General features: G+C 40.7%; 1 protein-coding gene across 1 annotated transcript in view; it reads right to left on the bottom strand.

Moving 5' to 3' along the window:
* Positions 1–16,312, bottom strand: part of CDC42BPG (CDC42 binding protein kinase gamma) — a 139,611-nt gene that overhangs the window by 60,678 nt on the left and 62,621 nt on the right. The window contains exons 2-3 of the mRNA XM_066582954.1: positions 13,331–13,422; positions 8,517–8,600 (exon numbers count right to left, since the gene is read on the bottom strand). Of these exons, the coding sequence (XP_066439051.1) occupies positions 8,517–8,600; positions 13,331–13,422 (176 nt within the window). The remainder of the gene's footprint in view (positions 1–8,516; positions 8,601–13,330; positions 13,423–16,312) is intronic.

The following is a 16,312-nucleotide window of genomic DNA, read 5'->3' as shown; positions in this document are numbered from 1 at the left end:
AGCATCAACTTCACTCTCTCACTTTGTCACGACCATCTTCTCTTAACTGCAACTGACTTCAGACAGACCCACCCCAATGTGGACCGTTGTCAACATGCATGCACAATCACCAAAAGTCTCACTTCTCTCTGTGCTTTGTCTCAGACCATGGGAGCACTCTCTCTCCCCTGTGCTTAATAATTCTCTCCTTTTGTAAAGCACAGGAGCATCTTTTTTTTTATCTTTTGCCTTACTGTGATTCATTTTACTTTCTCTTAGTCTGAGCAGTAACTGCGGCACAGACCTTGACAATGCCTGCTGTCTCCATCGCTCAGCTCCTGTCAGTCTCTAGGTCTCCGGTTACTCAGCACATTTGTCTGTGCCCCGACCAGTACAAAGTATAGGTACATGGGCAAGATCTTCTAAATGCGGCTTAAGCCATTCTTCTAGCCTCCGCCACTTTAACTGTGTTTTTCTTACTACGTCACTCTGTTCCCTCAGAACTACGATTGTGCCATTCCTCTCTTCTGCTCTAACTAATGTATGTTGTCTATGAGGCAAGGCCTCCTTATTCTGGTGCTCACAGCGTCTGACAACCTCTGTAAAGCAGCAATTCCTCCTAGCTGTTATAATACGGGGGAAAAAGGGGGGGGTGTGGCTTGTGGCAGGGAACTCAATCCTCCCAATGGCTCTTACCTGGCGTCCAAAGAGCGTGTCACAATCTCCCCTTCTGCCATGTCACTGACAGGGGCAGAGGCAGTGGCCGTTGGAGCTGCTTGACTGCTCCGACAGTCTTGTGGAGGGAGCAAAAATTCTTTCAATGATTTTTTAGCATTGATTCTGCGCAAGGAATGCCATGAGATCATAACATTCTTCGGGTCAACGAAATTTTGGTGTACCATGTTGTTTAGGGCTCATTCACTCTATTGCTTTGCCTCTATTCCGGCTTTCCATCTCGGTTTCATTTTTGGAGCAGAGACATAGAACTATAACAGAGTTAAACAGATCAGTTTTTTCCCCCAATGATTTCAATGGGGTTTTAAGAAACCTTTCAGTTTGCTTCCATGCTAGTTCCAGCTCTCTGTTCCAAAAATAGAACAGAAATGGAAAACCAGAACAGAGGTAAACACCAGTGTGAATGAGTCTTATGTACAACCCCAATTCCAAAAATATTGGACCGCTGTGTAAAATGTTAAGAAAATAAGAATGAAATGATTTGGAGATCTCATATTAACCATATTTTATTCACGCTAGAACACATTCCAGAAGGTGAGATTTTTTTTTTTTTCTTTTTATGAAATGGAAAAATAAGAGGGAAAAAGGTGGTGGTAGAAAAGGAGGAGGAGGTGGAGCTACTCCAGTGAGGAAAAAACAACAGGGTGTTGTTCTTCATTTCTTTCAAGAGGTGGTTCTGTCTTGTGTGGTAGAAGGAGATGTGTGCATCAAAATTCCAGGTGCTGACAAATCAGTAACTGTGCAACCAATATCGGTTGACCAGCCAAACAAAGGGAAAAAAATGGGCTGGATTTTATTCAAATAAAAGAATACTTTTATTTAAATATGTGCACATTTTCCTAAAATTAGGTCGCGCCATCCTACTATCAGTTTTTTTTTTATTTCCTTTCACTCATTTAAAAAAAACATTAACTCCTTTAGAAGCTGATGGCAGCAACACATCTCAGAAAAGTTCGAACAGGGTTAACAGGCTGAAAAAATCGTACTAATGAGAAACTGCTTGAGGGTCAATTTTCTACCAAGTCACATGACTGTGTATAAAGAGGGCATGTTAGAGAGGCAGAGTCCCTCACAAGCAAAGACTGTCAGAAGTTCACCAATCTATGAAAAACTGAGCCTACAAAATTGTGGAACAATTTTCGAAAAATACTCCTTAATGTGAGATTGTGAAGTTTATGTTTTGCCGTTTTTGATGAATAGCATCGATGGAGCTGTCTACACGAGAGCTTGTTTTTTTGCAGAATTAGCTGCAGTCTTCATTGATCTCACTTTATAGGAACATTTGACATTTTTAAATCACTTTTTGTTACACTTTTTTCTCTAGGCAAGATTAATAAAATCTCCAATTCTGTGGCATTATTTATTTTTTTACAACGTTTATCGTGTGGCATAAAACATGTTAACGTAAATCTGTGGGTCAGCAGAATTGCATCAAGACTAAATTTCTAGCGATTGTTTTGTTTTTTGGCGCAGAAGAAACACTTAATAATAGAAGCTTTAAGGATCATCACAAAGACTCCTAAATCTTTTGTTCCGCTTCAGTGTGAGGGTTTTTCTTCTGCAAGACAAGCTGTACTTTTTAAGTGATACCATTCAGTGATTCATATTTTTTGATCACCTTCTATTCCAGGCAAGATATGCAAAATCAGCTAAGTTTTTTTATATTTATTTCTTTCCACAGCATTCATTGTGTATTTTAAGTAATGTGCCAACTTTATGCGGGTCGTTACAAATGCACCAATTATGATGTTCAAAGTAATTTTATTTTTAAATAATATGAGAGGAAAGAAGATGCTTTTTGCTTTTCTCTTTTGCCATTTTTATTAAACCCTTATCACGTTTTCATTTTGGTAGCACTAGGGGACTTTAACTTCATTAAAATACAACTGTTCCTAAAATATACCGCAATACTTCAGTATTGCAGTGTATTATAATCGGCCTGTTAGACCCTGCCGGTATTATTGTACCTTGACGCCACCAGAAGCTAGGGGTTTGACAGGAAGAACGTCCCTGTCACACTCCTAGCTTCAGATTGGCAGAATTAGTAAAGGTGCTTGAAGGTCCTAGCACGCTAGTGAATGTAGTAATGCACATCACGGACAGCAGAATCATACAAGGGAGTCATCTCACCAAGCAATCAGCTAAAGGGGGAGTCACCCCCGTCAGTCTGGTCTCCACCAGTACTTCCTGGTGGCGTCAAGATACAATAATACCGACCCTGCTTATGGCAGAGCCTAATAAGCCATCATATCTGACTGACACAGAGGCCAATGCTGGCCTCCAGGTGCCATAGTAACCCACTTGCATCCCACAATTATTTTTGGAAGAGAAGGGAGAAATAGTTGTCAACACAATGCTCATTCACTGTCACTGAAGGTGTATGAGCACCTTCGTGGTCTAGATTGATAGATCAAGATCATGGATATGACACCATAAACATTGCTAATCCAATGGTACTACTACAGCCTTACAATTTCATATGTGAAAAAGCTTGATGCGCCAACCTGAACCCCTACAGTCTTCTGCATGTAAACTTATTACGACGTACTCTCAGAATGGCAAAAAGTGCTTTAGAAAAGTATAACACATAAGGATATAAAGAGTTTAAACTCACCGAATTTGTCATCACATTTCCAGAAGGATATTACAAATACGCATTATGAATAAATATCTGTACAAACCATCAGGTAAATTTTGCAATGCCTACTAAATACAAAGAAAATATTCTTCGTATATTCTTCATACATTCACCAGCCTTCTAAGTCACTTACAAAGTACAAGACGGGTTGAGATTCCTGTCTATACTTGTCTGATCTCTGGAAGATATCCCAGACGTGAATAGACTGGTGACACAGATTGGCATTCCAGTTTGACAATAACCTGGGGGAAATGGAAGGTCAGCTATCACACTGAACTGTTCTGATTATACTGCACTATGGACATGTCAAATCCAACCTCAGGCAACAATACTTAAGGTTCTTCTGCACTTACATTGCTAATAATATGAGTAAAGATTTAGTTTACACTCAATCTGTAAAATCAGTATGGCACTTCCCTAATATTAACACATGCTAACTGCACTATGAACCCGAAAATTAACAATACCAAATTCTCACTCCTGCCACTGGGTACTAGCAAGCTTAAAAAGGAAGAGGTCAGGTCTGTTATGATATTCATGCTCCAACCATCCTCCAGTCATTTATTGAAAGCCCCCCCCCCCCCCCCTATGCACATTAATAGGGAGAAATCAGTCAATCAGCAGTTTGAGGGGAGGGAGCATTTATATCATAAATATCATCAGACACCTTGCTGACAGCACTAGCTGCACACTGCAAGAAAGTTTATGTAAGTTCTCTACACTACTGCACAAATGCCCATCAGTGTGTCCGTCATTAGCACATGCTGTCCTTCGATGGGGAAGCATAATGGACTGACAAGTCCCTCTAAACACCCATTACCAGTTTCTTTTGCACTTAGCTCATGAATTATACCAACACATTCATCGAACATTGATGTGTGTTGAGAACTTGTGAAATGGCTTGCATCAAGTAACATAAAAATAGTTGACTGAACTATGCTGACTTGGACAGACCGTGATGTAAAGCGAATGAGTCACAAACAGGTCTATAATCTACATAAGTGTGTCTCTTCATAGAACTGAATGCGTCCTTTTCCTTGTTTTACTTCAACGCATGTAATCAGAATACAGCACACCTTTGGTACTCGGCCATCATTTGGAGAAAAACAGAAAGGTAGATGATGGGCTTGTAAGCAGTTAATCATTGGAAAGTGTTTGCGTTCAAACAATGTCTGTTTTGCATGCACAGATAATAGTATTTTTTCGTCATACCTCACATCGACGGTCTGTCGGGAGTCTGGAAATGCCTGGAAAGACTCCATTTACAGTAAGCAGGCAGTCCATAAATGAACGACTCTCTGCTTAGACTAAACGATACATCGTTCAGTTTTCTGCATGCAGAAAGTGAATGACTGAACGAGAAGTGAAAGACTTTTCGTTCATTATAAATGCATACAGCTACTAAACGACAAACGATACACTGGAAAACGAAAATGCACTTTGAAATTTTTTCCTTTCTCAAAAAAGTTAAACTACCCTAATTTGGGGTTCAGAATCAAAATACTAAAATCATGCTTTGAGGTTCTTTCTTTTCTCAAAATAAGTAAACTATCCTAATTTTGGGGTAAATTAAAGGGGTTGTCCCGCGCCGAAACGGGTTTTTTTTTCAACCCCCCCCCCGTTCGGCGCGAGACAACCCCGATGCAGGGAAGTAAAGAAAGTTTACCGGAGCGCTTACCTTAATCCCCGCGCTCCGGTGACTTCAATACTTACCGCTGAAGATGGCCGCCGGGATCCTCTGTCTCCGTGGACCGCAGCTCTTCTGTGCGGTCCATTGCCGATTCCAGCCTCCTGATTGGCTGGAATCGGCACGTGACGGGGCGGAGCTACACGGAGCCGCTCTCTGGCACGAGCGGCTCCATAGAAGACTGCAGAAGACCCGGACTGCGCAAGCGCGGCTAATTTGGCCATCGGAGGGCGAAAATTAGTCGGCAACCATGGAGACGAGGACGCTAGCAACGGAGCAGGTAAGTAAAAAACTTTTTATAACTTCTGTATGGCTCATAATTAATGCACAATGTATATTACAAAGTGCATTATTATGGCCATACAGAAGTGTATAGACCCACTTGCTGCCGCGGGACAACCCCTTTAAGGAAATTAATGTGAGATTATATTTTGTTTAGTGGGCCTAACTGGTGTTATAGATATACTAACTTCAAATAAAAGGGCTTAATCACGTGAATGGATTCTCTTTGCTAGTTGCTTGTACTTCTTTTCTGAGGCATCTCTCATCACTGTCCAACAGTAGTCTGCAAGCAGAGAAGCGTTCCATTTTCCCTGATACCTTCATTCCATTTTCGATATATCCTGATGGAATCCTGATCATGACCCTGAAGAACTTGCTCAAAGCTTTTATCTTTAAGACGATGCCAGAGTGTCTGTGGAGAGGATCTTGACTTGTTGCCTCCTCCGGAGTATATTTGGTGTCCAGGACCAGAGACATATAGAGAACGTGGACTATAGGGCCGTATTGTTCCTGTGTATTTTTGCCTCCGAACCTCTGAGCTTCTACCTGTAACTGCTGCTGTGAATGTACCCGTCATTACCTGTTTTGAAAAGTTAAACTAAGTAAAGTTTTACCGGCCTTAACCGTTCCTGAGGACACGAGGTACGACACACTTGTCCAGTGTTTATTAATCCGCCATGTATGAATGCCAGTGTGTGGAACAGTGGCGTCTGAAACTGACAACTACTACTCCCCTCAGCCTGAGAACTACTGGCCCTATCCTTTGCTGCGGTAACTCCCTCTGGGATGACCTGAAGTTGGTAAGTGCCACCATGACAGGTCCACGCACTACACCCTCCCAATTCCAGCCATATGCTTGGATAACGAGTCATTTCCCTGCAGCATCCCAAGCAGGGGTGTTACTACTGTTGGCGTTCCCTCAGCAGGGCACCACACTAGATTATTAAATTAAATACCTTGTTAATTATTTTTAATAGCTATTGTAACATATATCCCAGGAGTTTACACAGTTACAGCACTGTTAGGCCCAATGCACACAGACATTTTTGCATTGCGGAATCCGGAGCGGGCGTCTGCCTCCGGATGCCGCAGCAGGTATTATTGTACCTTGACACCACCATGAAGTAGGGGTGGAGAGAACTTACTGGCTGCAGAGATGGCTCCCCTGCAGGTCCTGCAACGCCACTATCATAATCCTATCCCAGCTGCTGCTGTCCTCCCTGCTGCTGCAGTAAGTCTCCCAGGCTCCCCAGCCGGTAGCTTTGCTCCCCGCAGCCGTTGTGTGTTCCCCGGCCGTTCCCCCGCTGCTGCTGGTGAACATCGCCATCTCCCCATTACCATGTTCCCTTAGCCGTCCCGCTGTCAGTGTTCCACTGTAGTCTCTCACCTCCTGCACCGCTGTACGCCAGCTGCAGTCTCTGCAACTGTAGTCTCTCACCTCATGCCCTGCTGTCGGCCTCTAGCACCTGCGGTCCCCTTTACCAGCCGCGCTGTAACTGTCTCCGCTGGCTGCAGTCTCTAACCTCTTGCCCCGCTGTCGGCCGTCTGGCTCCTGATGCTGTGGGGGAGAAGGCATGGGACAGAACCGGCGCTCTGCACAGGTCAGCGCTGCTGAGCAAAGGTGGATGCAGTGGGGGAGAAGCCACAGAACAGACCCGGCACACGGGCCATGCGAGCGCAGCTGAGCGGCGTTGGGGCACCTGATGCAGTGGGGAAGATGGGTGACAGCCACAGCATGGTGCAGACAGTCTTGCCAGTATATGTTCCCCGGCAAGTGTATGTTTTGCTTTTTACCTGTAAATGCTTCCATGTTACAGCTGCAACATAGAAGCATTTACCTGTAAATGCTTCCATGTTACAGCTGCAACATAGAAGCATTTACAGCTAAGACCTTCCAGGACCTTGCCGAATTGAACCAATTGGGAGCTAGGGGTGTGACAGGGGTGTTCCTCCATGGAAACCCTGTCAAACCCCTAACTTCCAGTGGCGTCCAGATACAATAATACCATTGCAGCAAATACTGCCCATAGATATGCTATGGAAAATTGCTTTTCCATGCCCATGAGTGGGAATCAATTGCGATTTTCTGCTCACGGAGGGAAAAATGCAGCATGTCCTATTCCAGCACAAATTCTGTGTGGACGGCTTCCATTGAAGTCAATGGAAGCTGTTCAACCTGCAGCCATTTTACAATGACATTAATAGCCGTCTACAAATATCTGAAGGGCTGTCACAGTGCAGAGGGATCAGCCCTATTCTCATTTGCACAAAGAAAGGCTAGAAGCAATGGGATTAAACTGAAAGGGAGGAGACACAGATTAGATATTAGAAGAAAAACTTTTGATAGTGTAGGTGATCAATGAGTGGCACAGTTTGCCATGGGAGGTGGCGAGTTCTCCTTCAATGAAAGTCTTCAAACAGAAACTGGACAGACCTCCATCTGTGGTTATTTAATTAATCCTGCATTGAATGGGGGGGGGTTGGACCCGATGACCCTAGCTGTGCCTTCCAATTCTACGATTCTGTGACACATGGGGCTTCATTTAACTGAAATTATACCTGTATGCGTCCCACCAATTGAGGGGATGCAAAACAAGTACATATCTAGCAGCCGTTAGCCTAGAATTCCAAAATGGCATTTGCTATTTATATTCTACAAGATTAGTAATGGTTTGGCATACTTAAAGCCTGTTAATACAATGTAACTAGACAGCTACAATCACAGGGAATGCCTGGTGGCCTGTTGGCATGGTATTGGGGCCATTAGGTGCAACGTTGTTTTAAGTATTTGCCCCAGCAAAAGTAGTCGATATAAAAATTGTCAAAATGCCACCAACTGAAGCCATTGGACAACCTTTCTTTCGAAGGGACACAGCCATTTTGACTGCATGTCGGTGGGGCTAAAAATTTAACAGTTAAAAATGAAAAAAACTTTTTAAAAAGAAAAAGCAAAAACGACATTGTTACTTTGCACATCTAACAGAATAGCAACTACACGAAAAACAACACATATTTGGCTAATAAACAGAAACTTCTAGTTAGTAAAGAAATACTTTTTCATGCATAAAAATTTCAAAAATAACTGACGATGTTACCATTTCAATTTTTACAACTGTTAAACCAGTATGTGGGAAAAAAAATACTACATACACAGAAAACATTTTCTGTTCCAAAACCTAAAAAACAACAACTTACCTCAGCTCGTTTGAGCATCTCCCATTTGTGTAGGATTTTCATGGCAAAGATTTTTCCACTGCCTTTCATTTTCACCACGGCTACCTGAAAACAAGATACAAGACTTCAAGAACTGATCACAGCTAGAATGGCAGTGAGATGAGGAACATCACTGCTTTCAAAAAAGTCATAACACTGTATTTTAAGACTGACATATCTATAAAAGGGCTTTTTTTTCACAGAACGTGGATTATTTTTCAATGGCCCCATTTAACTTTCCATAATGCTGAAAAAAAACTTAGAAATTTCTAATGTAAGTGAAAACAGAAAAAAATCTCTACAATTATGAAAATTTTAGAGGGAGAGTTGTGTTTTTAAGATGTTCATGGTTCATTAAAAAGCAAAATGTTACAGAATAAAAGTAGGTCAGTATGATGCAGCAATAGTTTTTTTTTAATTTCATACTACTCAAAAGCATTTTTTAATTGCATTTTTTTGACCCTCATAACTTTATGTTGTGAGGCCTGTTTTTTGTAGGGCAACCTGTAAACTTTTTAGTGGTACCATTTTGGGGGATCACTTTTTATTCTATTTTTTGTTTTAGACAAGGTGGCGAAGGTGGACAATTCTGGCATTCAGTTTTTTTTAAAGATGATATTCATGAGCAAAACTAAGTAATATTTTAATAAATTTGACTTCTATGAATATGGTGACACCAACTTTACTTTTCTTTCATTTTTTGCAACAACTTAGAAAAGGTGTTTGTTTGTTTTTAAAATAGCACTGCTCTTATTTTTCTTTTCTTTTTTGTAGTCCCAATGGGCATTGAACTGGCAATAGTTTATTGCATGCAGAGCTTAATAGACAGAAATCCATGGCAGACAATACCCTGGGCTGCCACAGTAACCAAATGGAACCCGGCAATTTCATCATGGGTGAGCAATTTGGGTGCAAGAGGGAACCCCCTCCCTGTGACAGACCATTTAAATGCCGCTTTCAGAACTTTTCTGTAAAAGCTAGAATAGCAGAGAACCCCAATCCCAGCCCTTAAGCAGTATGTCAGCTGTTAAAGACAGCTGGCACATATGGAGTTGGCTCGGCTTTCCAGTCCACTGCATACAATGAAATCCGACGAGCACCGTACAAGTACAGCACTTGTTGAGAGACGGCTATAAAGGTAACTTATAGTTTTATAATACATTTATTAACTGCAGTATGGGTGTTTAAAGAGCATCTGCCATGTCCTGATGTCAGCAGGGCCAGTTGCATATCTTTGTAGTTGTGGCCCTGCTGACTCTACTGCAACCTTTCTTTTGTTAATACTCAGTCCCATTCCCCCATATCAGCTCTCCTTAAATGTGAATTCACTGTTAATGGCTATGCCAGCTTTGATTGACAGGGAGTAGTGCAGACCACTGACACAAAGACATTAAGTCATATACCTCACTCGTCATTACTCAAAGTTTCAGGCCTTGCTCACACAGTGAATTTTGATGCACTTTTTAAAGAATTTGAAGTCCTTTCTCTGTAAGCCAGTCCTTAAAGGGGTTTTTCTAACTACAATGTTTTATGACCCACTTAACAGGACAGATTATAAAATATTAATTGGTAGGTGTCCGAATCATTATTGGAGAAAAACGATACACTTGTTACCTGTTGTCCCCAATGCAAATGGACTAAGGCTAATTTCACAATATCATGCTATGCAATGTCCCCACGGATGCCTCCCATCACTTCAGGGAAGTAGTGATCCTCCAGTGCAGCTTTCAGCTGCGCCGGTTGATCGGCAAGTGTTTCCTATTGTTTTCAAAGGGAAAACTTGCATCCAAATCCTATCCTCCTTTAACTCTGGACAAGGCACTCTCCACCGTCTGGATATTATCAAAGAAGAAGAAACCACACTGGCTCAACTCAAATACATGAACCAGGAGATAATTAACCCTATCCCTCTTCTCTGTCCACAGCTTTGTTATGCACTGTGGCTCGCTAACTGTTTTTGCAACTTCCACCATGTCAACAACGAAGCTGGTGGAAACTGTTATATTTTGGTCAATAATCCCTCCCACACGTAGTGCTAAATGTCTAGTTTAGCGACAACTGTACTCTGTCTAATTAATACTTTATCCAAAGCAGTATGATGCTTTGGTGGTTTCTCCCCATCACCACGTTATTCCTACTAAAGCACCGTGTTACAGATAAATATACACAACAGTACATCAACTTGTAGTATGCACTTACTAAGCCACAAAGCATAGATATGTAATTTACAAGTCAAAGATACTTGTCCAGAGCACCTTGTCTCCCATACACTAAACATAAAAAAATTAGTGCCATTTGAGGACTTTTCTGGGTTACATACAAATGGAATGCCCACCGTCAGGTGAAACTCTTCAAATACCACTTACATTTGTGGACCAATAGTCAGTAGTGTTAACTTAAAGGGGTTCTCATTACTTACAATTGTTTTACAGCCATTCTTTACTTCCTGGTTTCTGCTGACCAGGGCATGTGACTGCTTCAGTCAATCAGTAACCTCACCTGTGACCTTCAAATAGCCAATGATTGGCTGAAACAATCACAGGTCCTGGTAAGCAGCAACCAAGTACAGAGTGGCTGCAAAGCAAACTAAGTAGTGGGAAAACCCCTTTAAAGTGCACAATGCTCCACCTTGCTTGCATCATCAGCTGTAAAAGAAGCCTGGATGCAGTGTCCAATACTGGGGGGCATTTGGCCCAATTATGAAATTATTAACAGTTTACAATTGCTACAGTATACCTTTAAACCTGAAAGAGGACTACTCCCCACCCTTACACACACAGGAGACTTACAAAATACATTTATAAACACCCTTTAGCATGAATTAATATGAAAAACTTTTTTTTCCATATCTCAGTTCTGTGTTGAGATATGATCACTTGAATTACAGACTCGAAGCCTCAGGCTACAATACTGAGAGACAGAGTACATTTCCTGTTCGGATTTCTGTCAGGTGCATTCTTTCAGATCATGCGGATTAAAGTTCAACCATCCACATCACTACTGACATCCTAACCAGCTCAAATAGTGTCAAAAATGTATTTATATGGAAGAATATTGATGTCATGGAAACCTTCTATGTATTCAAATTGCCATCCACAATACTGCACCTAACAGGAAATGTCAACACAATCAGTCATCAGTCAGTGGTACAGCCTCAGGCTTTGGCCCTGTATCACATCTCTAAGGAGAAGATATTAAAAACAGCTTTCATAGTTAAGAGCTTTGCCTGGGTCTTTATAAAACAGAGAGTAAATAGCTAAATAGAAACTTCTCAATATGCCCTAAACTTTTATGGAAAGAAGAAGGACTTCCAAAAACTTAGGTCTATGCCACCAGACTTGGAGGTTTCTTTGGGGCCCTTTTACACTGAACAATTGTTTAGATTCTTGCTGAATTTCAGGAATCTTAACAATAATCATTCAGCGTAAACGCTGCCAGCGACTGAATGACAAATGATATGTTCCCTTATCATTCCTTGTACAGTTTCATCAGGCATAAAGATCAAATAACGATCGGCACGTTTAAACAGGCCATCATTCATCTATGGGTGAATGCCTGTTTACTGCGAATGGAGGTTAGAGACCGGAAAAGATCTCCGGGCCACTCCACCTCCATTCACGGAGAGATCATCACTGGGTCTATCATCACAGGCTTTAACGCCCAACAATCGTCATGTGTAATAGGGCCCTTAGTTTTCTTGTCACTTCTTTGACCGCCATAGGTGTGTGCCTTCTTGTGCCCATGTACCACTGCCAATTCCTCAGCTTTCAGTACTAAACTGTTTTGATGTCAATTTTATTTGATAACTTGGCATTGTCCACTTCGAGATCAGAACCCTCAAGGAGGGAATGCAGTTGCAGAAGATGGTGACTGACTCATTACAAGTGTCCTAATTTACTTTATTAGAACAGATATGCTGGCATATTTAGTTGGCAGCTTCTACACTTTGGACAAAATACTGGAAATCCACTAAAATGCCAAAGTATGGTAAGTGGGACACTTACATGTAGATGAGGAGACAGACACTTGCATTAAGGTCCATTTAAACAACGATAATCGCTCAAAAGATGTCGCTCAAGCGACTTTTGAGCGATCATCGTTGTGTCATTTACAGCGCAAGATGATCGCTCAAGATGAGCGATCACCTTGCATTGCCAGCGAAGGATGCAGAAGACAAGCGAGGTGTCCACACTTGTTTTCTGCATCCAGATGTTCCCCCGCTTCAAGCGCCCGGTGGTTATACAGCCAAGCGCTCGGAGCGGAGGATGCAGAAGACAAGCAAAAGAGGAGAACTGAGAGAGAAAGCGAGAGGGTGACCGAAAGAGGAGAACCAAAAGAGAAAGCGAGGGGGTGGCCGAAAGAGGACAACCGAGAGAGAGAAAGGGGGGTGGGAGGGGGTGATAGGGGAGAACCGATTTAGGAATATTATTAATCGTAATATGTTAACAGCAGCTCTAAGGGCTCACACACATTTGCGTTTTTTTAATGCTGCAGGTTTTTTTTTTACGCGATTGTCAATGGGACTTTCTAATGTTAAAAACGCAAATTGCATTTTTGGTGTGTTGCGGTGCGTTTTTAACATTAGAAAGTCCCATTGACAATCGCTTTTTAAAAAAAACGCAGCGTTAAAAAACGCAAGTGTGTTGGAGCCCTAACACTAGTACAGATGTGATCTCCTTAACCACATGGGCAATGGTGCAATAATACAATTATGCATTTCATCCATATATGCACATTCCTAAGCAATTATGATTTTACCATGAGCACAAAATTCAAAAGTAATGTGGTTCACTCACCTCACCAAATGCTCCTCTCCCGATTACTTTTAAAATCTCAAAGTCTTCTCTTTTAAGCCTCATTTGTTTGATTTTTGATCCAAATGGTTCAGCTAAAAATATGTAGAAAAAAAAAATTTGACGAATTAATTCTTTTCTCTTGGTCATCAGCTTTTTCATACCTAATACACAACCATTCTGTCACAATTTATGCTAGGGCTATACAGCATCTTTTGGTTACATGAAAATCACTTTCCAATATTAAATAAAAGGTAGCAATAACGGAAAAAGTCTCAGTAAGTTGGATTTTTGGGGGAGTCTTCCAGAAGGTCATCAGCAACCCTTTTTCCCTCAAAAGGATAATGGGCCAAAGCAATTTTACTATATTCTACGGATACACAATTTTTTCCCGATGTAGCCCTAGCGTTTGGGTCCCCATACACATTAGACTTTAGTTGTCTGAACCTGCCAATGACGGCAGGGCCGGACAACCCTCTCATGTGTATAGGCGGTGGCTCAACTTTCAGACATATTAGGTCAGTGGAAAGAAGGATATGAGATGTTGAATTTCAATGCTGGATTGTTTTGTTCCCCAGGAAAAAAAAAGCATCTGAACATTTAAGAAGGTAACCCACAGCCAATTGTAAGGGACAGCTGGGGTGAAAACAGCTGTCTGACAGTTGTTGAATGTGTACAGGCAGTGGTGTACAAAACCCCAAGAGAAATCAGAGAACATTCATTTTAAACCACCATTTAGGATGCCCTTTTGTTATATTCTTAACACAGAAACACACCAATACAAAATTACCCGTCCTGATACTAATCCTTTTTTTCCCCCCTTACACAATCACAGGATACAACCTGACCACAAAGCTTGAGAATAAAGCATTCTATATTATACTATTATAATAAAAAAACACACCTGCTCATCATGACTTTATCATTGTAATATATCCTTGGGCAAGTCATTACATTTTTATTAGGTCAAAATACAACACCAAGGCAAGAAAACCACCTATTCCGAGTAGGCATCACCACACTGAAGATTCTACAGAATTTGAATGGTCCTAAAATGAATTGTCATGCTGCACCTCACATAGTAGCAGATTATGATGCAGAGATCAAAAGCCCACTTTTGGCATGCTTAGCAATCATAACTGTGGTTATGTATATAGTATATTGAAAAGATAGCTAATGTGACTGTAGATAAGCCCAATAACCCTCTTCCCCTCGCCAGTCATCTTCACCAAGGTCCAGAAGAAAGAAATGTAAATTAGTTTTTCATGGTCTTCACAACAGAGAGGCAGTGGATATTTGTAAATGTATTCTCCTAACAAAATGTTAGCACCACTGGCAGAATCAACTTCTCAAAACCGCAAACCCAAAATTTGTTTTACGATGGAAAGTCCTGATAACCACCAGCTCCCGATAGTGAATACTGATGAAAACATCTAGTGATGAGTGAACTTTTGAAAAGTTTAGTCCAGCTTGTTTGCCAAACTTTTGCAAACAGTTCAGTTTGGTCCGGGTTATTTCGAACTGTCTCTTAGACTGTTCTCGTATAACAGTCTTAGAGCCATGAAAGCTCTGTATAACACGGAGTGTTATATGGGGCTTTTATGGCTCCTAGAAAGTGTTATACACCAGTATTCAGGGCTAGTGTTGAGCAAACCCAACCAGTAGAACACTATTTTGGGTAGAACTTTGCTAAAACCTTGGTTCAGGTTCATGTAGCATAGAGGACCATTTTATTTATTTAATGCTGCATCTTAGATATTAAAAAGGAAAGAATAGCAAAAAAATGTCAGTCGACATGTAATACTTGGGACTAGCTTGGGGAAACCGAACACACGTCACTTTTATTTGGATATGCTGTCCACAATATATCAATCTTAAAAGTACAGGGCAGCTGTTTATTAAGTAATGGCAGAAAGATTGCGAAAAAAGTAATTTAATGTCCTTGCCGCATTGACATCTGTGGTTAGTATGAAGAAACATGCCACATAATACCAGCTGTCAATTTTGTTGAAAACCTGTGTGTAACCCTTGGCATGACAGACTGCTATTGTACCCACAAATACCAGGATGACGTGTAATCGTGTATTAATATCTGGATTCAATAACAGTTTTTCCACACAGCAACAGTATCTAGATACATATCGAAGGAACATTATTCAATTACCACAGTAGCTCAGTATGATGGTACAGCACGTGTCATCATGTCTCCTTAGGACTGACATACTAGAGACTGTATACAAAGCACCCCACCAAAGAATCAAAGGTAGCAAGGCATTTTTTCACAGTACAGCCCCTTCCTCAGATTAGGCTAAATAGAGTACTAATCATACAATAGTTAAAAATAGATAGTTAAAGAAAAATAAATAAAAAAAAAAAAAAACGACAAAAAGAAAAATTAGGCACAACAACAAAAGTACATTTTGTCCCTCAATTGGACCACTTGGTCAAAAAATACTATAAAATTACAAAAAGATTCAGACTATTAGAAATTGTGTAAAAGACAATAATTGAATAGGGTAGTTACATAAAACTGCATAAAAAATAAAATAGTGATGGTGATTAAATGAAAAATAAAGTATATTGAAAGCAGGTTGTTTTTTTTATTGGAAACCACATCAAATTTACAGATTACAAAGAAATTAATGTACTTCTAAATTGAAGCATAAAGCAATGTGGAATCCATGATAGTAAAAAGTGTCATCTAAAAACCATATTGTCCGAGTGATCGATGCATAACAAATAACTTTTTGGGGGTTTAAACATTGATAAAAAGCGTTAATAAAAGGTGTTCATTTCAAGGACATAAAATCAAGGAGCACCAAAATAATATAATGCCCGTCTTTTTATTTAATTTATTTAATTTAAAAGAAAAAGAATGGCCCAGAATGCAAAAGTAAAAATGGTCAGCGATAAAGCATCGTATTTATCACCTAAACACAATTTTGTGTGTATTTATTACATTTTTGGATTTTGTTTTAATGGGAA

Source organism: Eleutherodactylus coqui, chromosome 11 (assembly GCF_035609145.1).
Source record: "Eleutherodactylus coqui strain aEleCoq1 chromosome 11, aEleCoq1.hap1, whole genome shotgun sequence".
Classification (NCBI taxonomy): domain Eukaryota; kingdom Metazoa; phylum Chordata; class Amphibia; order Anura; family Eleutherodactylidae; genus Eleutherodactylus; species Eleutherodactylus coqui.
This window is presented reverse-complemented; position numbering and strand designations above follow the sequence as displayed.